The sequence below is a fragment of the Penicillium canescens genome (genome assembly GCF_028828765.1).
Source record: "Penicillium canescens strain IBT 15451 chromosome Unknown utg000003l_segment0_segment0, whole genome shotgun sequence".
NCBI classification, from domain to species: Eukaryota; Fungi; Ascomycota; class Eurotiomycetes; order Eurotiales; family Aspergillaceae; genus Penicillium; species Penicillium canescens.
The window spans coordinates 3,623,898-3,647,189 of NW_026703965.1; the positions used below are offsets into that span (position 1 = coordinate 3,623,898).

Here is a 23,292-nt window from a genome sequence, read left to right on the forward strand (position 1 = left end):
TTGACATGGATTGTGAGATTGCCAGACTCGTCATGTTTTCCGTGGTTGTCCACGCACAGAACGAATCGGAAAGAGTGCCTCAACAGCAGAATTCTGTTCATGATCGATTGAACAGACAGAAAAACAAGGTCCGGGATCAATTCGGGATGTACCAGGTCACGGACGCATGGCGGCACCTCGTCAAGGGTCATTGTATGTCCACTCACTCTTCCTTTCATGTCCTCGGAAATGCCACAGGGATGCAGTTATGAGACTCAGTCTTGACTTTAATAGCGATATCCTCAAGTGGAAACATTGCACGGCGGCTCGCACACATTTGAAATGAGCTGACAATGGAACGCTGAGCAGGCATGTGCGAAACACCGAAGAGGGAAGCAGAATGAAATGGTAGTGGAAGGGAATGAGATATATGCAACGAGATATATATATAGGTTGAGTGGAGTGGAAGAAGAGGAGTGGAAGAAGGAAAGATGGAGAGTGGAAGTGGGTGAAGAAGAAAGAAAGAGGAAGAGGGAAGAAGAGGAAGAAGTAGGTATATATACCAAGTGGAAAAGTGACGCAACTGAAGAAAGAAATAAGGTAGCACAAATCTCAGGGACTCAGTATTTTCTTCAGAGGCAGAAAATACAAAGACAGAATGAGAATGGATAGACAGCCAGGTATACATTTCAGATAATTCTCACTTGATATACCTGCTTTCTACGTGATATTTCAGATACACCTTTATAGAAGAATGATAAAAAAAAAGAAAGTAAGAATAAACCACATCTCTGTGATCAATATAAAATGCAATGACCTAACTACCTAAGCCTCAGATATACACATACAACCCGGGAGCCTCAGCCCACGAAACCCATATTCAATCGACGCCCGCGCCGGGACATCCAGTCCATGAAAAAGTGCATGAGAATGAAAAAGTAAAACAGAACACCACCATAGCGCCAGTATGCTATCGTACAGAAACAGTGAAAAGTAAAAGAGAACAGAAAAGAAAGGATGCAAAACCATGTCCATCCATGCAAACCTATAAACACCATGCCATCATAACAAATCCAGAAATACACGTCCTCTTTTTTTGGTTCAAAATAGTAACGACTCACCCCTGGCTCTGCCGTTTAAGCCTCCGCCTCTTCCGCTGGGAAGCAGTAATAGCCTCCTCAGTAAGAAGTTCAGCCGGCGGCTCGAACTCCTGCTCAACCTGCTCAGGAACTGGATGGCCAAAAGCAAGAGAAGAGCGCGAGCCACTGCGGCGGTCACCCTTTGTTGCGGCGATGGCTGCTTCGCGGACGTGCTTTTGGCGGAAGAATGAGGTGAAGGGTTTATCTTGGACGACTGGTTCGTAGAAGAAGGACAGAGGCATTTGTCTGAGGGCTTTTGGTGGAGTTGGGTCGGTCTTTTTCTTTGTTTTTGGGCTGGTTTTGGGGGCGGAGATGGGTGTTTCGGTGGTATTGATATTTCCACGGCTGTGGCTGTCACCGCCTGTATGGGTGGTTTTGGTGTTTGAGGTGGATTTACGGGAGGTTGTTGACGGCTTGCGTGGTTTGGAGGCTGATGCAGAGCGCGCTTCTTGGTGGAGTTGGCGCGCTGCTAATGCGTCCACGTCGTTGGGATCTGGTGTGCTTTGCATGTCTGCCCCTGGTGCTGGAGAGCTGTCCATATCCTCAGCAGGACGGGAGCGTTTGCGAGATTGGTTGCGGGATGCAGCATCAGACTCGTTGTCTATAGTTGGGAGAGGTTTCTCTTTGGCGAGCTTGCGGCGTCGTTCCTCGTCTTTCCAGGCTTGGAATTTGTTGACCAGGGCGACTAGCTCCGATATGAGAATATCTCGCTTTGGCTCGTACTGCTTCTTTTCGTTTTCGTGCACCCCAGGCAATCCCATCACTCGTAACCAGTCGTGACCGCGGAGCTCGTCGAGGAGTCGTTCCAGGACCTGCTGTTCATGCTGTGCGCGGTCTCGCTCAATATTTCGTAACTGTTTCTCCTGACGCTCGAACTTGCGATGCGCGCGGAAGTATGTCTCTGCACCCAGCGGGTCGACAGCGGTTGGATTTGATGCCGGCTCGTGGAGTGTGATCTTCTCGCAGTCGTACAGGTTGAGGAGAGGGTTTCCGAAGGGTGTCGGGTCAGGCTCCGAGGAGAAGGGTAGAGGTTGGGAGAGGTCATCGACGAGTACGATGGTAGTTTTGGCATTGAGAGATTCTGTAAAACATCCAAGTCAGTCGTGTCCCAATACACCCATGATCATACCCAACTTACCTGGCTCAGGATCCTCCAAACTGATAATCTGTTCATAGCTATGAAAGTACTGCGCAAGCTCGCTCTTACACCGTGACCCGGTATCAGTCGAGCGCAACGACCGCCGTCCAGCCTGCTTCTCGTCCACCTCAGGCTGCTCGCCGTCGCCCAAATCGCTCTTGCGATTTCGCGTCGACCTCAACCCAGCCACGCCATCGCCACCCCCACCACCGTTGACCGTTTTCTGCTCCTCACTCAACACGCGAGTATCAAATCGACGAGTCGCACGAGCCACGGGCGAAACAGCAGCCTTAACATCCGACTTCACAGTCACAGCGGGCGTGACAGGTCGCTGCTTAACCGCGACAGACGCAGGGGCGGGCGAAATAGTATCCAACGGATCTGGCGACTCACGAGCAGACAATAAGCCGGTCGCGATCGAAGGTGTGTTGGGGTCACGGGCGCGGGTCCTGCCATTCCCATTGGCGCGAGCAGCCGGCGTCGCCAATTGCGCGGAGGCGACCGTATCAACGGACGCGGAGGAGTCGCGGCGAGTCGAAGTCCGCGGGCGCGCGACTTTCAAGGGTAGATTCGGGCGCGGTTTGGTCTCTGGGGTTGTCGTGTCGAGGCAGTCGGGAGAGCTGCGGCGGCGGTTGAGGCGATGTTTTTTTCCGTCAGGTTCTTCCCGTCGCACAGAGCGGAGGGAGGGCCGTGACAGGAGGGCCATTGTTCGGTGGGTGGAGGTTGTTTAGTCGGTCATGGTGTGGTAGGGGTTCGAGGGGGGATGAGATGGAAAGTTCTTGGCGGGATGGATTTATATGTCGGCGGCGATGGGGATGGAGATATTGTTTTTGATTCTATCACGACTATTTGTGTTTTTATTGCGGTTTTTATTGGGAGTTTTATTGTGATTCTGTCATTTGATTGTTGTATTGGGGATTGTATATTGTATACATTGCATTCATTCTTATTGAACTGTAGTAGAGACAGTGTTTCATACACTTCATAATCTATACGACATTTGCCTCCATTACCTCAATCGCCTCAATTACTCCAATTCTGCCAATGTGGTATTAGCATTCGGAAAAGCAATTCACCCCCACGACAGTCAAGTGTGGGGGACCATGGATTCCCATACATGCAGGTCAGATTACCTGTGAATAGTCTGTTTCTCTTAACTTATACTATGCTAAAAGAGTGAAACTGAGTAGCCGAAGTAGGTAGAGATCAAGAGTAACACAGATCTCCGAACACAAGATGTATACTTCTACACAGTGGAACAATGAAAGTATACAACTTCCGCAACCCCGCATGACCGTGGGGGAAATCCTTGGTCAATTGCAATTGCAGGCACTGCTTCACTCCCACGTTGACATAAACCCGGGCACTGTGGGGTGAACGTGGGGGTTTGTTTAGCTGGTCCGACGGCGAATGAAGATCTGCCCATTTCTCTTCGGACTTGGTATAAGAAGCAGGGACACTCTCCAATACTCCCCAGATCACATACCAAACCACCCAATATGACAGCCAACGGCACAACCAAACGCAATCCCCTCCCCCACGGTGTCTACGTCCCCACCGTGGCCTTCTTCAAGCCAGACGAAGAAGTCGACATCGCAACCGTCGAAAAGCACGCTGCCTATCTCGCGCGCAGTGGCGTAACAGGCCTAGTAACCCAAGGAAGCAACGGCGAAGCCGTCCACCTGGACCGTGACGAACGCAAAGCCATCACAGCAGCCACACGGCGCGCCGTCGATGCAGCGGGGTACAGCAGCATGCCAGTGATCGCCGGCTGTGGTGCCCCTTCCACGCGCGAGACCATCCAGTTCTGCAAAGACTCCGGCGAAGCAGGTGCCGATGCGGTCCTGGTGCTCCCGCCCAGCTACTACAAGGCGCTCGTGAGCAGCGAGTCCATGCATGCACATTTCCAGGCGGTGGCTGATGCCTCGCCGGTCCCGGTGCTCATCTACAATTTCCCCGGGGCGTCATCGGGGCTGGATCTTAGCTCTGATGATATCCTCGCTTTGTCGGCGCATCCTAATATCATTGGGTGCAAGCTGACTTGTGGTAACACGGGCAAACTTGCCCGTATTGCTGCTGCGAAGCCTGATTTCCTTACCTTTGGTGGATCGGCCGACTTTACCCTCCAGACTTTGATTGCCGGTGGTGCTGGTATCATTGGCGGTGTTGCCAATATGATTCCTAGATCTTGCGTGCGGGTTATGGAGCTCTATCGCAGTGGAAAGGTTCAGGAGGCGCAGAAGGTGCAGGCTGTTGTTGCTCGTGCTGATTGGGCTGCTATTCATGGTGGCTTCATTGCTGTCAAGACTGGTCTGCAGTCTTATCGTGGCTATGGGGGTCTTCCTCGGCGGCCTTGTGTTGTCCCCGATGTGAAGGCGGCCGCGGCCATTCACGAGGAGTTCCGTGAGGGGATGGAGTTGGAGAAATCATTGGAACAATCTTAACTATACTATACTATACTTGAAATGATACACGAGGTTCACTTTAATTTGTGTATGTGTGTAGTTGTAGTTGTAGAGATCCCATGTCACTGTACCATTGTAGATAGCTCACCCCTCTTTAATGTGTCCTCGTGGCCTCAAAGCGAAGCTCAGAGTCGCATGTGGAGGTCGTAGTTATCTATTAGTATAGTGTAATTCGTGTGGCTATTGTAGCTAGTGTAGTTAGTACAGGTGTAGTTAGTCAAATGTAACATGAGCTGCTGAAACAAGGGGTTTGTTTGTCTATCTTCATCTCCACAGTTGCATTGAAGGGATCGGCATGCTATCGGCATGCTACACTTAAATAGTCGAGCGTTTCTCTTCTGTTCGGTGCTTCTATTCCTTGCCATTACTCACCTCCTCACGATGAAGTTCGCCTCCGTCCTGAGTGTCCTCGGGGCCTTGACGGTCGTGTCTGCCGTCCAGGTGAACCCACTTCCCGCCCCCCGCAACATCACTTGGGGTTCGTCCGGTCCGATCCAAGTGCAACAATTGTCTCTACGCGATCGCCACACCAGCCCGGTGGTAACCAGTGCCTGGTTGCGAGCATGGAACTCCATCACCACCCTGCAATGGGTCCCCGCCGCCGTGGAAGCTCCTATCTCCGACTATCCGCCCTTCCCGACCCAAACCCCCGAGTCCAAGACCAAGCGCGCGACCGGAGGGATCCACTACGTTGAGGTGCAGATCAAGGACAGCAAGGCCGATCTGCAGCACGGCGTGGATGAATCATACACACTCGAAGTGTCCAAGGGCTCCAGCAGCATCAAGATCACCTCCCAGACCGTCTGGGGTGCGTTGCACGCGTTCACAACATTGCAGCAGATCATCATCTCCGATGGAAAAGGCGGCTTGATCATTGAGCAGCCTGTCAAGATCCAGGATGCGCCGCTGTACCCCTACCGCGGCATCATGGTCGACACCGGTCGCAACTTTATCTCGGTGAGCAAGATCCTCGAACAAATCGATGGCATGGCTCTTTCCAAGCTCAACGTCCTGCACTGGCACCTGGACGACTCCCAGTCCTGGCCGATGCAGATGCGCTCCTACCCAGAGATGACCAAGGACGCCTACTCTCCCCGCGAGATCTACACCGAGGCCGACATGCGCCGCGTCATTGCCTATGCCCGTGCCCGTGGTGTTCGCGTGATCCCTGAAGTCGACATGCCCGGCCACTCGGCCTCAGGCTGGCAACAGGTCGACCCGGAGATTGTGGCGTGTGCCAACTCTTGGTGGTCCAATGACGTGTGGGAATACCATACCGCGGTCGAGCCAAACCCGGGTCAACTGGATATCATCTATAACAAGACCTACGAGGTCGTCAACAACGTCTACCACGATCTGTCCGCTATCTTCGCCGACAACTGGTTCCACGTCGGCGCCGACGAGCTCCAGCCCAACTGCTACAACTTCAGCACGCATGTTACCGAATGGTTCGCCGAGGACCCATCGCGCACATACCATGACCTAGTCCAATACTGGGTCGACCGCGCGGTACCCATCTTCCGCAGCGTCGGCGGCCACCGCCGGGTAATGATGTGGGAGGACATCGTCCTCTCAGCCGAAAACGCCCACGATGTCCCCAAGGACATCGTCATGCAAACCTGGAACAACGGTCTAGACAACATCAACAAACTAACAACGGCCGGCTACGACGTCGTCGTCTCCTCCTCCGACTTCCTCTACCTAGATTGCGGCCACGGCGGCTTCGTCACTAACGACCCCCGCTACAACCAAAACTCCAATCCCGACGGCGGCGTCAACTTCAACTACGGCGGAAACGGCGGATCCTGGTGCGGGCCCTACAAAACCTGGCAACGTATCTACGACTACGACTTCACCTACAACCTCACAGACGCGCAGGCGTCTCACATCCTCGGCGCCGAGGCACCTCTCTGGTCTGAGCAGGTCGATGATATCAGCATCTCCAGCCAGTTCTGGCCGCGTGCGGCTGCCCTTGGTGAACGGGTTTGGTCGGGCAATCGTGATGCCGCTGGTCATAAGCGCACTACTAACCTTACTCAGCGCTTGCTTAATTTCCGCGAGTATCTGGTTGCTAATGGTGTTATGGCTAATGCGCTCGTGCCCAAGTATTGTTTGCAGCATCCACATGCTTGTGATCTTTATAAGGACCAGACTGCCATCTCTTGATTGGGATGATTGTTTCGGTTTAGGTTTCGGTTTCGGGGACAGTGGCTATCAACGTTGACTTATGTTCTATCTTTATTTACTCATATCTGTATATACTTATCCTTTCTTCGATACCCAATGCTATAATGGGACTTCCTTTGAAACAGCTTCTGCTCCACTCATAATTAAGAAAAGCAGTCAATCGAATCCGACCCCATCCAATTCCCAAACAGGCAAATTGTTTACTCCTTCCACAACCCTCCCCCGGCCTTTTTCTCAGACCAAATCCCGTCAAATCAAGCACCAAATTCCAGAGTTATACTAAAAGACTATCACGCGATCACCGCACAAACCCAAAGCAAAGGACCCCAAATCCCCAACTTCCAAACCCACCTAGCCAAATCTCCAGATCAATTCCATTCCTTTCCCTCCCCATGTCGTGCAACACCCTCCGCCTTGAAAAACGAGGCTCCGCTTTTCCCTGTCTCTAATGAGGGATGTTCCTGCTGTTTTCGGGATGAATGTACCTGTGTGTGTGCATGTAGGCAGGTGGGATGGGAAGGTTGGTGGATTAACTCATGGTTTATGGGCTGTTTGTATGTACATGTAACAATAATCTTGAATGGATTATAATGACTATCTTTGTTGTAAACGCAGGGATGGAGCTTTGGTAAGTCGTCTGGTTTGTAGGCGGTCGTCTATAGAACGGTTAAGCTATACATTTGGAGTTAAGCCAATTCATCTCAGTCGTGGAAATCGGGACTCATCAGATGGGCTCGCTATCTAGATGGTTGATCAAGTGTAGTATAGATTGTCTAGGTAATTATCAAACCTTTGAGTGTAGTTGGCGCTCACCCTACTGACTGCTATATCATCCATCACATTTAATGCAGACCGTCAAGGCCAGTTAGTACGTAGATAGTACAAATTCGAAAAGTCGAATATCAACTAAAGTTAGGCAATGTTTAGGAAAGCAAGATGCTTGATGACATATCAGTGAACAATTTAAGCCGGTCAACTGCTCAATAACGTTACACCGATCAAAGAGTGACATAAGATGACCAGAACAGAAATGGAGAGATTCGAGAGAACAGAAACTACGACTGCTTCAGACTAGGCTGGACTAGACTGGCCGGTCTACTTTGCGATTAGTATCTAGGAGATGGAAATGGTAGTGACTTAACGTCGCACTGAACTGATCTGATCTGGACTGGCCTGGACTGGATGATTCTACAGTAGACTAGCAACTCACGCATAAAGAAAGATGTCGCACAGAGCATCAAGAACAAAACAAGTGATGGACTAAACTGTTCATCCACGTTCTGGACATATTAGTCCATCTTGATCTAGATCGGTCGTGGTACACGTGGATGGATATATATCCAGCATCAACCACCAGGGTGAGCTTAAGCGATTTACGACCCGAAGCACAACATAACAAACCAACCCGAAACCCAAGTATATAACTGATCGCCATTTACCACTGTATCTGTATTTCCAAGTGCAACCTGTATCCCATCCTCCCCCCATCCTCCAATCCCGCTCGGCGTCCCTCGGGTATCACCACCAAAGCAAGCCAAGCCGAATCCTGAGTAACCCCGCGTGTCGCGTGTCGGAGAACACTTCGTGTTTGGTGTTCGCCGTTCGGTTAACATCGACCGATCAGGAAGGTAAGCTTCCAAATGGGGTGACGGTAAGCTTAGGTTTGGACGTTGCTTCATGGGTGTGAGAGGTGTGAGATGGGCGCGTCAGACTTTGGTTCGTCTTGGCCTCTTGGATTTCGCTTACCTGCGGATATCTTGCAGCTTACTCGAGGGGCGTTTGTGCTACGTCCTTGTTTCGACTTATGTTTCCGATGTGATTTCGGGGTTTTGGTTAATTCTTTGGTTTTTTTGTGGCCTTGGGGTTGGTTTCATGGTGTTGTGCGGGTTCGTATAATGCTTGACCTGTTGACTATGTCTTGCTGGACGCCTTGCTTGGGGGGTTTTGGGAAAGTCGTACATGGTGCACACTGACAAAGGAGGAAAGGATCCGAAGAGGTCGTATTAGACGAGGCAGTTGTCCATCCGCCCTATTCTTCTGTACTTTTGGTTCTGTTTGTGTTTCCTTTCTCAATTTCCAATGGGCTTTGATCGCTCTCAATCTGATCCTGCTCCGCCTTGGGTGCCAGTTACACAGCATCAATCCCAAGAACCAGGTTGTAGGCGAAAGTCTGATCGCAGGCCGCGACTAAATAGAAGGCTCGTGTTGGTTATGTTGACAATTGCAGACATACATTTTGTTTTGTTTACGGGACTGCGGAGAATTTGCGACGCTCCTTTTGTTTCTGATTCTGCATGCACTGGACTTACTCGCAGCATGGTCATTCCCTGATGTTTTCAGGCGTGGTGTTTCATGATATATCCCGGTTGCTTGAAGAGTACGAGGGTTGTAGATCTTTAGATTTGCCTGGATGTTTTCTGGACCATGTACTTGCCATTGTATAGCATGCTCTAGGGGACGGTTTCCTATTTTGGCAGGGTGGATAACACTCCCAGAGGTTGAGACTGCACACGTTGCATACTTAACACAGCAGCTAAGCTACAACTCGAATATCCACGGTCGCGATGCCATGAGTGCATACTCACACGCCGTCAACCCAGCTCAATATCCAACTCGAATACCATACGTCCATGTAACATGGGCGATGCCTGTACCGAGACTGGCGATCAGACATAAGCAGCGAACCGAGCTCAAGCGTGGAAGATCCCCAGCAAATCAATCATAACGCCTTGCACTCTACATAAGCATGGTAGTCATGTATGTACCAACTCGTTGAATGTACGCCACCATCAATCCCCAGCATGTAATAGGAGTGCCTGATCAAATACCCAGACAGAATAACCAAGGAAAGCGCTAGGCCCCGCAGCACCCCGAATGCACCTGCCACACAGATACCTGCATAGGATCGCCAACTATGGAACCTAATCATGAGCAGTTCCTTGATCTGCCACGGGGGTCGTGTCACAATCACAGTCACAGTGCGTACATGTAAACTCCAAGCAGATCACCAAGGAGAATGCGTACATTTGTGCAACCATCGTAATGCACAACGCTCAGGACGACAATGACAATTATCAGCGGACCAGCGGACTAGCTTCACCCTGTGCCGTGCTCACGGAAGTAAGCGATGTGGAGATTCAGTCCACTCCTAAAGGCGCGCCGGAGCGCCCGACTTGCCCGATGCTCCAAGGCGTGTCACCAACATCGTCAATTTCGGATACTCGGATGAATAGATTAGCACCGCCTCAGTGGGGTTTGGATCGAGCATTTCCGTCATCTCGGGGAGCGCGATGCTGCTCCCCCATAGGCTGCATGTAGTGGCTAGAGGGCTAGAGGGTGGGGATAATATGGGGAGACTCAAATTTTTGTCTGTGGCACAGGTGGAAACAGTCAAAATCGTGGAATACTGTATCTGAACTGTAATTGTCGATCGGTCTGTTTATTCCGGAATTCCCTAGACCCACATCCACATCTTTCAGACATTTCTGGTGGGCCTCAATGTTTTTTTACCGCCTATGGGTAGTTATTGTACAGTACATGTAGATTGTTTGCCTCGCCATTGATCGGGGGATCTGCGTGCCGAGGGATTAAGGTCAAAGTGACAGATCAGAACTTACTAGTCAATCTATCTGTGTCGATCGGGGTTTTGCGTATACATGTACTCTAACTCACAGGTATACAATCTAGTTTCCGAGATCATCGCAGAGTCAGTCATGCTCTGCGTATTGTTGCAAAAACTTGATTTTGTAAAAGAGTGACTGCAATTGGACTAATACTCTCATTCTATTCCCATGTATACATTTGGAATACCTATACATGACATCATGTGTCTATAGACTGCTACAAGTCTCATAGTTCAGATAAGGCACCGGGCAGCTGGAAACAGAAAACTGTCCAACAGACAAGGAACAGCTGCCCGGGGAGCTCCTAGTAATTTTTGCCGGCGCTTATGCCACTGCCTCGTCCTCGGTGGCCCAGTGTAACGTCTGGCCTCGAGGCCATCATCTGAGTAGCCATAGAACACATCCACGACATTCCCCCTTTAGTGGTAACACACATCCCAGAGACCAGGGTCAGTTGCTCGGGTCCTAGTTCTGATTCAGATAAAAACTTGGTAAGCCAAGTCTGTGAGAGCCTACTAGAGGATTGGGTAAAAGCCAAGCCGAGGGGCTTGCGGATCGCTTTCCCATTGCGAAGCGATTGGACAATATGCCATGTCTGTGATAGTAACGCAGGATAGCATTTATCGAAACATAAATTATATACCTGTTTTTTAGAGTCCAGATCAATCGATTCGCGCAATTATCCTGCATGGTACTGCACATGTGAATGTACTGAATCAGAAAGTTGATCAAGAAGGCGGGTCACTGATTCACTGGGTTAGAGCTTGGCTCTGATCCTGAAGTTAATCTTGCATCGATAGTGTCGTAAGTGGTAGGCGGGTAAGTGAGTGATTGGTGGTGCTTTGACCCTCGTGGAGGGGTGATGTGATTCACCCAGACGAACCGGTAGATCAGAACTCAGAGCCCGGGTGACATTATCAGGCACCCGCGTTGGTCGCAGACAGGAAACAGAAACACAGATCTCCTCGAGTTGAAAGCTGCATTATGCATATTATTAAAAGGCACACTAGCGTGACCTATGTACAGTTTCTAGAGAGAATCTTACCCTATCAAAAAGGCCGACGTTCATGTTTTAGGCCATTTTCTTTTGGCATTTCTGAGCAGGTTTTCAAAGCTCTAATGTTAAGATATCTTTAGCACATCTTCGGATGCCTTCACGCTTTGTATCGGTAACTTAAATTAACAAGACGAACACCCTGTTCCACACACGTCAACTATAAAATCGATATAAGTGTATTGCCTATCTGGGAAAAGGTACTGTACTTATCGCAAGGCTTGAAATGCGTAAATGTTGATGCATGATCGGGCCCTCGCTTCCCAAAACTCAACCAGCGCCAAACCAATCCCAACCACATGGAACCGTGGAGGGGTAAGGATCGGTCCGCGCACGGCGCACGGCATAAATGGGCAGCCCGCGAGACCAATAGAGCGGACTGAAAATCGAGAGAAGTCAAGTGTATCCAAGTAAGACAGACAGGGAGATACCTAGCCACTGAAGATGATTTGTGTCAAGTCGTAGGTAAATGTCACCACTTGCCTTACGCAGGGGGCGGGGGTGTCCATGTGACGCCCGTGGAGATCAGAGCGCCGGCATTGCAGGGGTGCAATGGGTGCCGAGGGGAGTTGATTAGGACTAGAAAGGAAGGAGATGGGTGTCAATGCATGTGCTATTACAGATGCGAGGCGGCATTACACGGTTAGCGAGTCATATCATCACTTTAGAACGTTAATTCTCTTAAATTGTTACATGTACTTCCATTGCTGGATTTGGGTATTTGTCAACCTCGACAGGGATCTCTACAGTAGATCGAGTATACTATACAGCAAACCACTAGAAACACTGTAACAGACGAACCCCTAACCCAATTCGAATAGATTATTCAAGATCGCCAACAGAAATGCGCTAGTCTTAGCAAACACGCACCCTCCTATTACCTATCGCGGATACGTCAAGTGGGTCCGACCTGTCATGCTGGCTTCAATAGTGCAACTAGCGTCTGCATATCACGCCCGTGCCCGGCACTCCTGAATGCTCGACGGAGAATACTTTGTCTTTGTGGAGCTGAAAACTGGAGTCAGACTAGACTTGATTGGAAATTGCCGTGCGCGTATGAACAAAAAAATCTCTACTCCGGATAGCCGCCTGAATCAATAGTATTATGATTTTCAAATTGGGTACACCTCCCCACTTGATTTTCTTTGTCTATCCAAAATCTACTGTAGACACCCCCTTTTGTCACTTACCCGCCTAACCCGGGTGACTGGGGCTTGTCATGAGCCGCTGAGCCGTGCTTGTGCCCGTTTCCGTGCCCGCCCAGGCTCAGTAAGCATGTCCGATATTGAAATTCCGCTTACTGGTCTGTTCGCCGTAGTGTGTATAGTGTAGTAAATACGTAAATACTATAGCAACAGTGGGGGCCGAATGGTACAGGCGATGTCCGTCAACAATAATCAACCCAACTTCCAACTAGTTGTACATCTGCCGTAGAGTTAACAAAGTTAGAGATATCCCCAGCCGTGGTTGGGGGAAGTAAGCGACCAAGTTACGCTAGAGGAAAAGAGGCTTATCTGTTTATTTCGCTCCACAACTTCTCTCAGGGGACAGCAAAGCGGTAAAACTGCGGGTGATATTTCAACACCCAGTATCCGACCCCAATTTGTGGGACTTGGGTTCGGGTGTTGGGCGTTGGGTCGCAGGATCCGGATCCAGGCACCTGGATTCTAGAGCTGTCACTCGGCTTATGTTTAAGGGATTTTGCTGGGTCAGTCTAGAGCGATTGATCGTCGAGCTGGGCTGGGGAATGTGGACTTGTCAATATTCTGTGGGTCATCCGATGAGACTAAATAGGTGGTAGTAAGATGTACTTCAGTTCGGAGAGAATGAGGTATGATTAAACACAGAAACTAAGAAATTAAAATGATTGAATTGTTCTGTTAGATGCCGGGAGATTTCCCACGTGTATGCCGTCGGTCTTGTCTGCATGCATGGTATTTGGTTTTAGCAGGGCATTGTCGCGGCTTTGCTGTTGTGCAACGTGCCATGTGTGACACTTGGTAATATTCTGGAAGACCCTTTGGCTTATTTGCACAAGGTCCATCCCTGTAGTTCAATTTGTCCTTATTTTGTGGCGCGCGGTTGAGCGACACAAGGATCGCTTCTTGAAACATGCCTCTAGACTCAATAGAATGAGGCAGGCCCGATCGGGCAAATATTGAATTAAGACTCGGTGGGTCCCAGAGTGAGTTGTGTGGGTTTGACGAGATGCTTGCCTATGCGCCGGGCATAGCCTGGAGGATCAGTAGCGTATGCGACTTGGACAGGAGAACCACGGTTTTCATTCAATAGGCGCTCTTACCACGATTTCTAGGCAGGGATATGGACGAACCTATAATTTTCCTGATTTTCTAATTGGAAGACTGGAATGCATCTAACAATACTCACTCCCTGTGAAGCGCGTGCTCGAGTACAAAATAGTCGTCCGATGGTGAAGGCGTTTATGGGGCCAATACATCAAGCCAAGATTTGGGGTCCAAACCGTTTTTACGAAATAAACAAGGGGCAGTAGACAAGAGCACATGGAAATAAACCGCGAACAAAAGAACAAGCCAACGGCGGATGTCTAGGTTGTGCGACTCATCAGCGGGGACCATTACATCCATGTATCGCCGACCACATTGCAGCTCATACCAACACTAAAACATGGTATCTCAACTAGAGTTACACCATGTACAGTAGGATATAGCTAACCTTAGGTGGTAAACATAGAAACACCAACCTCCGTCATGCTGTGCACCCAGGAAAAAGCAATAATAAAACGAGACCGTCGCTGCAACTACCAGGATCACTAGACTAGAGTAAAAAGCACACATGCCTAAATAAGTTAGCCATGTCAAGACGTAAACAGTATGCACGATCTCAACGCATGCTGATGTCGATCGTTGCCCCTCCAGACGTGGGTGTTTCAGCCTGGGCTTGTTTCAATTCTTATTTTAGAAACACCACATGGGTGACAGGGATTAAGCCTGCGTTCCCCTCCCTCCTTACCCCAATAATATATGCCCTGTCTCGGTAGGGCTAAGAGCCGCTCTTGATGTTATGAATAGACCGGAGGCTCAGGAGTTGGGATCGGCAGGTGTGAATGCACATGTAGATCCGGCGTCTACAGGACGGATTTAGACATGACTGTGATTACCTCCTCCGGCTTAATGTTGGCTGTGTATTTATTCTTAGAGGGTTATCTTTGGTTTGTCCGGGGAAATACCATGGAAAATATCAATGCTTCACGGGTAGTATTTGCCACTATGGGGAGAAATGAGCCCCTGGGTGATCTGACCACCGGGCAAACCGGTCAACGGTGGAGAGTGCCATATGGCAGTCACCCATGGATCGCACCCAGACCAAACATTCTTTTCCCCTTTTGGTAGCGTGTTGTGTTCTCTGTTTTTGAAGCTCGCTTCCGGAAGTACCGACGCATCCCTCTCCACCATGGTGCATTCATTCTTAAATTAAGCTGACAAACCAAGAGGCCAGTTAATTTGTAATCTCATATGGCGGGCCTTAAGAAAAAGGCTTCGGGGTCGCCGGGCCCGCAAAAACGGTCACAGAGTCAGATGGCATGTATGAATGCTGAATGGGCAGACGAGCATCCCGGGTCCGTGGTGACGGCTGGTGTGGAGAGGTCTTGGCGGACTCTAATCTTGACAGTGTTTTACGCGTGTTTCTGATGATAATTACCAAAAAAGATGAGGCTGTTGGGGGCCAAAGTGGGACGGACTTCAGCGAATTGGATTGGTCTAATGTCGATCTTCCATCACACGTGTGAAAGAGGTGTTCGGATCATGCTGTTCTGGACGTTTACTGGGTACAGTTGTCTGTCAAGGCCTCGTTTCAAGTTTGGGTTTGGGTTTGACACGTTAATCATGCCATCTTACGCATGAAGTATAGGGTAATCAAGGTTAACGGGCAGGCCGGTCAGAAAGCCAAGCCTACACCTTGTATATTAAATCAATACTGTGTACACAGCCTCATGTCAAGCATGGCGTAAAGGGTCCCCGATTCCCCCAGGGCAAAATACGAGATGATATCATTTTCCCCCAGTTTCGCCGTGATCTAGATTTTAGGTACGTAACTTTACAGTAGCACCGGGATCGCCGACATTTACGAACCTCTTGGCGTCAAGCGGTGTATTTGACCAGACTGCGCCTCGATTACAGTATTTGGACCCGCTTTCCGACATATCCTCGCCCAATTATCAGACGACTTTTCAACCCTGCAGCCATTCAGCCATTCAAAGGATCTGACACCCTCCAGCTTCGCCTATGATATGGCAGTCCCGCTATGGAGCCTGTGGCTCAGGCAGGCAGTGTGGCGCTAGTTTCGAGCTGGCGCATTGGCGCTCACCGACCCTGTAGGGACGGTAGGGACGGGCGCTCCGAGTTGACACCCGGCTAGGGCTACATAGTCTATGCGCAAGAAAATTAACTGGATTGGTTATTGTTTCCCCCGGCTGACAGCATGAAGGCTATCTCAATCCATATTGTGTGTTTACCGTCATAATCCACTCCACACACGGGATAGGACCAGAAATCAGTGTTTCTGCTGTACATGTATACCCATTAATCCGGAATTCCACTTGAATTCCCCTTCCGATAGACCCACCTGGGCTTCTTTTTTACTTCGATGAACTTCCGCTGTCACTATTGACGGCATGTGGGTAAAACTACGATGTGATAGATACAGTCGGATATATATTAAAAAAAAAAAGGAGAACTGGAAAAGGAAAGAGCTGTGACGATTCTACGTGTACATTACATCCGAGTATGCCAGATCATCCCATCGTTCCAAGGCGTAAAAGGCAACCAACAGCAGCCCGAATTACAATAGCTATGCGGCTCTTGCACAAGGACAACACCGAGGCGTCATCCAAAAGGGTATAAGTAGAAGCACACTAACTGCAAACAGGGACAGATAACCGTAATTTGTAAAGTGTTCACTGTAATCTGTAATGATCGCCCAGGACAAATGCAAAGAGGGTATAGCGTCCCCAAATAAACCAAAACTCGCGAACCCACGCACTAAGGAACGCCCCCTTGATCGGAAGGCCTTTCCAAGTCCTGATTGGGGACTCATCGGGGACTCACTCATTTCACGTTTGATTGGGCGACCACCTGGACCAATCCCATGCCCGTGCTGGCAGTGGCCGTGCCGAAATAGCTGTGTGGGGAGGGTAGATGGTCCCCGGAGAGGATCGACTGAACGATTGGATTTTGTAGTCTTCGGTAGCATCGTCGGCCAGATCTTGGACTTCCCTCCTAGGCTTAAATGATAGGCGTTGCCCCACTACAAAATTTCCCCCTTCTGTCATACAACAAGTGCTGAGTCGGATCCGAACTGTTGGGATGGGATGGGATTAAATTTTTTCGTCGGATGGTGAGATAAATCTTCTATTGGTATAGACGAAGAGACCTTTACATATTCCCAATTGGGTACTGTAGGTGACAAGCCTAACCGGATGCCAAGCTCTACCATGCGGACATGCCGATGACGAAAAGGATATCTGGGGCGACTACTGTCATATCTCCACATAACAAAGAATAGAGTAGACAGTTACATGTAATGATGCATCTGAGATAGAATTCTGGGTAAATCTTGTTAATTCAACACCATGTGTAATAATAGCCCAAAACTATTAAAAGAGGTCCACCCCAGCCTGCATAGGCGGCTAACCCTTGTCCCTGTTCGTGCCAACAATACGGTATTTTATTTTTATCTTTTTATTTATTTTAAATTTTTATTTTAAATTTCTTAATTCTTATTTAATTCTTATTTAATCTAATTACTTTTATTTTATTTTTCTGTTCCAGACACTACAGACTATATCTGTAGGGCGGGTCACTGTCTCTATAATATCCCTTCGCCCCCCCGGAACTCATATTCTAAACCAGTTTATCCTCCTTACAACTTGAATGCTACCTTTGGATCCTTTCTTCATCCCCTTACATCTCGCACGTTGCCTTTCCGTGGTTGGCATTTTTGTTTGGCCGAGCGGGCCGCGATCTCGCCCAAGAACCTTAGTATGAACATCGGCTGCGACTGAGATAGTATGTGCTAACCAGCTCTAGCATTGAGGGCATGACGACCTCTGATTTCGTTCTATTCCCCATGGCTATCCAAAGATCTAAGCAATACTTCATGGATCCCGTCGACATGTTTTTCCCGGTGGATGTCTACGGACACACCGACCTATCCCGTCTTCCCCATTCGTACTTCGATACCCACATGTTCGAGTCCGAGCTCAAGAACCCCAATTTCTCTACGCCTACAACACCTCCTTCCGCATACTCTACAGAACCCCAGATTCCCACTGGCTCTGCTGCCTCTGGACCATCCATTGCGAGCGCATCCTCCTCTGCCATGGGATCTCCATATTCAGGGACCGCGCATGCTTTCCAGGAGAATTGGGTCAACACAAACAACGGGCTGGGCCTGCCAGGTGTAGTCATGAATGATCTGTTCTCGCAAGAGTATATGGGAAACACTATGGATATGGACATGCTCTACCAAGAAAAGTTCCCGGACAGTTATGTCGGTATGTGGTCGCCAATTATGCTGTAGCAGTCGCAGATACTGACCGATACAGATCCTTCATTGATTCAGCCAGTGCAGCAAGGCCCTGGTCTCACTCCTACTATCTCCTATCCCGAACATTCCAACTCCTACTCTAACCTGCCACACAACTATCTTGTGCCCTCTCCCGCAACTTCTCCCCTTCCATATAACGATATTGCAGAGCGCCATCCCTCTCCGCGCTCACACCCGGCGCAACATGCTGGGCCATCGCCTTTGATGGTGCCGCAGTCGCAATCGCGACCAGTCTCGGTATATGATAGACGATCCTCTATCTCCTCCATCCGATCACGACACTCGCAGCACAGCCCGGCGCTGAGCAGCATTGACCCGGATGATGAGACCAAGGAGAAAGGGCAATGCCCACACCCCGAGTGCGGACGTGTTTTTAAAGATCTAAAAGCCCACATGTTAACTCACCAGTCAGAACGGCCAGAGAAGTGCCCGATTCTGACCTGCGAGTACCACACCAAGGGCTTCGCTCGCAAATACGATAAGAACCGCCATACATTGACCCACTACAAGGGCACAATGGTGTGCGGTTTCTGCCCGGGACCTGGATCTCCCGCCGAAAAGAGCTTCAACCGCGCCGACGTCTTCAAGCGCCACTTGACTTCTGTCCACGGTGTGGAACAAACACCACCCAACTGCCGCAAGCGCAGCCCCAGCGCATCAACAAAGAAGGGCACAAACTACAGCAGCGATGCCACCGGCAAGTGCTCGACCTGTTCCGCGACTTTTAGCAACGCCCAGGACTTCTACGAGCATCTGGACGACTGTGTCCTAAGCGTGGTGCAGCAAGAGGAGCGTTCCGAGGCTATCAACCAGCAGCGCCTGGCAGAAGTCGCCGGCGACGAGGAGGTCAAGAAAACAATGGAAAAGCACCAACTCGACGTGTCCGATCCTGTCGATACATTCAATGATTACGACGAGCTCAACAATGACGATTCCCACGACCTCTCCAACTGGCGCGCCGGTCACAGCGGCCTAAAATCCACCAAGGGGAACGGCATCCCTTCCTCGCGCTCGATAATTGGATCCGGCAACGCTATCTCTAAAACAAAGCCACCTCGAGCCATCACAACTCGCCGCCGCAACAACCGCGGCAATTACCCACAGTCCTGGGGCTGTCCCAGCAGCAGCATCAAGACCAAGAAGCGTGTGCTCTGCGTCTTCGATGGCCAGCGCCGGCTGTGGAAGGATGAGATGATGCTCAATAATGAATTCGAGGTCCGTGTCCGACTGCCTCGTCGTGTGGAAGATGACCGCGACGCCTATGTCACCGATCTGGACATTGAGACCCTCAACCGTGCTGAGGGTGTTCTTGGCGCTACGGACGAGGAGCGCGGTCCTTGGATCGGTGGTCCTGCGTCTTATATGATGGGCCAGCCGGCGATGCCTCTGCCGGAAACTTGCCAGATGCATGATGATGAGATTTCTATCAATGAATTAATGGCTTGAATGATCCTCCTATCCTACCTCTCTCTTCTGCCTCTTTCTTCTCTTCTCTCTTCTCCACCTTCTGACTTGGCCATGTGTATTTTCTTTGATGTGTCATGTTTCCGTATAGCAGCGGCGTCTTGACGAGCGATTTGTCTGAATACGGATTATGGATGATACCTTGGGATTGATACGAGATGATTTTTCTCTTTGTTTCTTATGTTATTCGCCTGGCTGCGTGATGGCTATACTGTGTACCGGATTCTGCTGGCCAGGATCTTGGCGATGGTGTTAATAGGGGACTCAAAATGACTGTCTTCTAATGAGAAATTATATTATACACTATACTCTATATTCTGTTCTATTAGATTGTCTGAGCATAGTTGCAAATTAACTTACCAACTGCAAGTGTATAAGTTAGTTGACGGACATAACGTTAACTAACCATTTGCCGTCCCGTCCCCCAACCCCAATCCCCACCTCTCTCTCCATGTTCCTCCCATCGTCACATCCCCAAGCTCCGCCATGCAATTAGCTCTACCAGAAAGTCTACCGACATTAGTCGCTAGGCGCTTCACAGCTGCCCGAGATGCCAGTCACCTGGTGTTCTCTTCAACCCACTTGTCGATAATCAACGCCGCAGGGATATTGGTGAGTGACAACCCCAGGACAGGTCAAGACGTAGCTAACACCGCCCGACTACAGTATCAACTTCGCTACTGCCCAGCTCTGGCTAAGAAACCCTCTAGCATCAAGCCCGACAATGGCCCCAAGATCCCCAAGCCAGATCCCTTCCAGCACCCTTCCCCGGAGCTTCTGGTCGCGCAATTCCCGACCGAGAACCCCGCCTACAACCTGATTCTCAACAAGTTTCCTGTTATCCCGAATCACTTCCTCCTCGTGACGAGAGACTGGCAAGCGCAAACTGATCTGCTAGAAAAAGCGGATCTAGAGGCTACATATGAGGTCCTAAAAGCGTGGACCGCATCCGGATCTAGCCAAACGAATGGCTCCAAGAGCCAGGGCCAGAGCCAGGGCCTCTTCGCCTTCTTCAACTCCGGCGACGACAGTGGTGCAAGCCAACCACACCGCCACCTCCAATTCCTCCCCGTGGAGGCAATGCGCCAACCCGGCTCGGAGACCTGGCATCCGCTGATCGACCTGCTCACCTCCCAATCCACATCCCCTCCCTCCTCGCCTTCTTCGACGCCGAAATTCCAACACCTTTCTGCCATCCCCTTCGCTCACTTCGCTCTTCCGCTCCCGCCAAACCCCTCACCCGAAGCCCTCCACTCAATCTATACAACTCTTTACAAAGCCGCCGTTGCAGCAACACGCGGCTGCAGCCCACAGCAGGATACTGAGCCTGTTTCTACACATGGTGCATCGCTTATCAGCTACAATCTTGCTATGACTCGCTCGACGATGATGATTTGTCCCCGGCGGCAGGAGACGGCGGTCGTGCCAATTGACCCCGCGGCAGCGGCTGACATAGCCGATCCTGGGGTCCTCTCGTTGAACGGTACTATTCTTGCGGGAACGCTAATGGTCAAGGCTGAGAGTGAGTGGAATGCACTGAGAGAAAACCCGGAGTTGCTCACGCAGGCTCTTACTACGGTTGGATTTCCGCGGACGGATTCCAGAGGCCCTTCTCTGTGAACGGTGAATGTGGAATGAGTGTTTATGTATACCCGTTGCTGACTTGTACTTTTTGGCTATTTTCCTTTATTGCATATCAGCACCTATCCGAATGGAACTTGCATAAACGCGGTGTCAATCTACGACTCGAAGACTACTCAACGAACTCGAATCAAATCCAACTATGAAGCATCTGATATCAAGATAGTATTTGTACATATAACCACAAGACAACAAACAACAAACAAACAAACAATGATGATATTCAACTGCAAATCTAAAGCTTCGACCCATTCGCCTTAGCAACCAAGTGCGCATTAACAGGCGTAACCGCCTTCCCAGTTTTCTCAAAAGAAAGAATATTCTCCATACCCAACCTCTCAAACCCAATATGCGAATCAACTGAAGCCCCAGCGTTATGAGCCATCATCTCCACATTTCGCATAGAAGCAAGCTTAGGACTAACCCTCGGCTCATCAAAATGCACATCCAAACCTGCCGCAGCCAACTTCCCACTCTCCAACGCCTCAACAAGCGCCCCCTCATCAAGCAACTTTCCACGAGCAATATTAATCAACCTAGCCCCATCTTTCATCTTCGCCAAAAGCCCCTTGTTAAGCAACGTCTCCCCACTAAACGGCGTCGCAACCATCACACAATCCGACACCGCCAGCAACGAATCCATCTCCTTATGATAGGTCGCCTTCGACACGGATTCAAGCTCGGAGGGCATCCGCACGATATCGTGGTAGTGAATCTTCATGTTCATCGCCAGGTACGCCTTCTCAGCCGTTCGTCGGCCGATCTGTCCGAACCCGATTATACCGAGTGTGTGTCCGTTCGGGTTGTGTGAGACCATAGCCAAGTTCCGGTTTGCGTCGACGAATTGCTCAGCGTCCACCGAGCGTGCCGCTACATGGGACCAGCTGAAGAGACGGAATGTAGAGATTATCAGCCAGATTGCGGCGTCGGCCACGGATTCCGTGCATGCTGCTGCGGCGTTGCAATAGGTAACCCCTAAACCAACAGAGGTATAAATTAGCATCGACTTCTTCTTTCTCTTCGCGTCCACATCCAGTCCCATCACTTTGTGCGTATACATACCCCTCTTAGCCAAAGCAGCCGTATCAACCCAGTCAAATCCAGCCCCAGCACTAGCATAAACACGACAAGAAGCCGGCAAAAGGGAGATAAGCTCCTCATCCCAATTCCCCATCTCACCACCGGTATTCCAGAACGGGCGGTAAATAGCAAAGAAATCACCAAAGGTGCGCTCTTTCAGGGCGCGCTTGAACTCTTCTCGGTTCATACTGTATGAACGGCGGATTTCAAATGCATCTTGGAATTTAGCGTAGAGCTCATGGTTCCAGCGGATGTCGTCGCCTAGGTGGAGGACGATTGGTTTGGGCATTTTGGGCTGTATGATGTATAGTATACTTCAGGGTAGAAAGGATGGATGGAAAGGATTAAGTTCAACAATTGAGCTTCAATTGAAATGAAATGGATTGGTTTCTAATATACAGGTAGAGGCGCCGGAAATAGTTAAATATTTCTCTTCCTGCTTTTTGCTTTCTCCGAATTGCAGTTTGTCGCCGGCTATTGCTGTCTGGGTTGTGCGGCTATTGAGTTGCTTCCCCCGGGTATTGGGGTTACGGCTAATGAAATCCGAGGCGGGTTTTAGGTGTGGGGAGATCGGCGGTACCCCATGGACCTGCAATGGGGTATACTGTATTTCTGGAATGCGGAGATTATTATTCTATAGTTTATTCTGAGGCGTGTATAAATGTTTAGCTGTTCGTGCCGTTTGGGGGTTGTCCGAAGCACTTACCTTGACGGCGAAGCTGGGTACTACAAATCCTGATATACTTCGGGGATAGGTCAGGCTAGAGAGGTAGGTACATACACATAAACTAAACCTACTCCAAAGGAGGATAGAAAGACGTGTCGTTAGTTGTAAGCACACTGAATAGGCATTGATGACCCAGGAACAGCAACAAGCCCGCATCAAACTCCTGGCGCAGGTTATCGCTCGTGGTTCATAAGAAGGGGGTCGCGT

The 23,292-nt window shown here is 49.9% G+C and overlaps 6 protein-coding genes across 6 annotated transcripts; 4 read left to right on the forward strand and 2 right to left on the reverse strand.

Moving 5' to 3' along the window:
• Nucleotides 1–1,096: 1,096 nt before the first annotated feature.
• N7446_004824 (acetyltransferase SAS4-like domain-containing protein) lies at nt 1,097–2,962 on the reverse strand (the record flags this gene model as incomplete). Its single annotated transcript, XM_058513572.1, has 2 exons — nt 1,097–2,199; nt 2,257–2,962. The coding sequence occupies 2 exons, from the start codon at nt 2,960–2,962 to the stop codon at nt 1,097–1,099; spliced, it is 1,809 nt and encodes a 602-aa protein (XP_058374901.1).
• A 793-nt stretch (nt 2,963–3,755) lies between these two features.
• N7446_004825 (dihydrodipicolinate synthase family protein) lies at nt 3,756–4,700 on the forward strand (the record flags this gene model as incomplete). The annotated part of the gene is made up of 1 exon (XM_058513573.1): nt 3,756–4,700. One exon carries the CDS (start codon nt 3,756–3,758, stop codon nt 4,698–4,700), a length of 945 nt encoding a protein of 314 aa, XP_058374902.1.
• A 402-nt stretch (nt 4,701–5,102) lies between these two features.
• On the forward strand, nt 5,103–6,887 carry N7446_004826 (beta-N-acetylhexosaminidase; the record flags this gene model as incomplete). The annotated part of the gene is made up of 1 exon (XM_058513574.1): nt 5,103–6,887. One exon carries the CDS (start codon nt 5,103–5,105, stop codon nt 6,885–6,887), a length of 1,785 nt encoding a protein of 594 aa, XP_058374903.1.
• A 10,595-nt stretch (nt 6,888–17,482) lies between these two features.
• Nucleotides 17,483–19,619, forward strand: zfpA (uncharacterized protein; the record flags this gene model as incomplete). The annotated part of the gene is made up of 3 exons (XM_058513575.1): nt 17,483–17,605; nt 17,654–18,120; nt 18,172–19,619. The coding sequence occupies exons 2-3, from the start codon at nt 17,664–17,666 to the stop codon at nt 19,617–19,619; spliced, it is 1,905 nt and encodes a 634-aa protein (XP_058374904.1). The 5' UTR covers nt 17,483–17,605; nt 17,654–17,663.
• Nucleotides 19,620–20,094: 475 nt separating this feature from the next.
• N7446_004828 (uncharacterized protein) lies at nt 20,095–21,497 on the forward strand. Its single transcript, XM_058513576.1, has 2 exons — nt 20,095–20,249; nt 20,304–21,497. Exons 1-2 carry the CDS (start codon nt 20,124–20,126, stop codon nt 21,255–21,257), a joined length of 1,080 nt encoding a protein of 359 aa, XP_058374905.1. The 5' UTR covers nt 20,095–20,123; the 3' UTR covers nt 21,258–21,497.
• Nucleotides 21,498–21,513: 16 nt separating this feature from the next.
• N7446_004829 (D-mandelate dehydrogenase-like dehydrogenase) lies at nt 21,514–22,647 on the reverse strand (the record flags this gene model as incomplete). The annotated part of the gene is made up of 1 exon (XM_058513577.1): nt 21,514–22,647. The coding sequence occupies one exon, from the start codon at nt 22,645–22,647 to the stop codon at nt 21,514–21,516; it is 1,134 nt and encodes a 377-aa protein (XP_058374906.1).
• Between the last annotated feature and the right edge of the window lie 645 nt (nt 22,648–23,292).

Excerpts from the sequence above, each read along its gene's own strand:
- N7446_004828 (XM_058513576.1), top strand. The coding sequence starts at position 20,124 with ATGCAATTAGCTCTACCAGAAAGTCTACCGACATTAGTCGCTAGGCGC. Across the intron at positions 20,250-20,303 it reads TCAACGCCGCAGGGATATTG|TATCAACTTCGCTACTGCCC; the intron begins GTGAGTGACAAC and ends GCCCGACTACAG.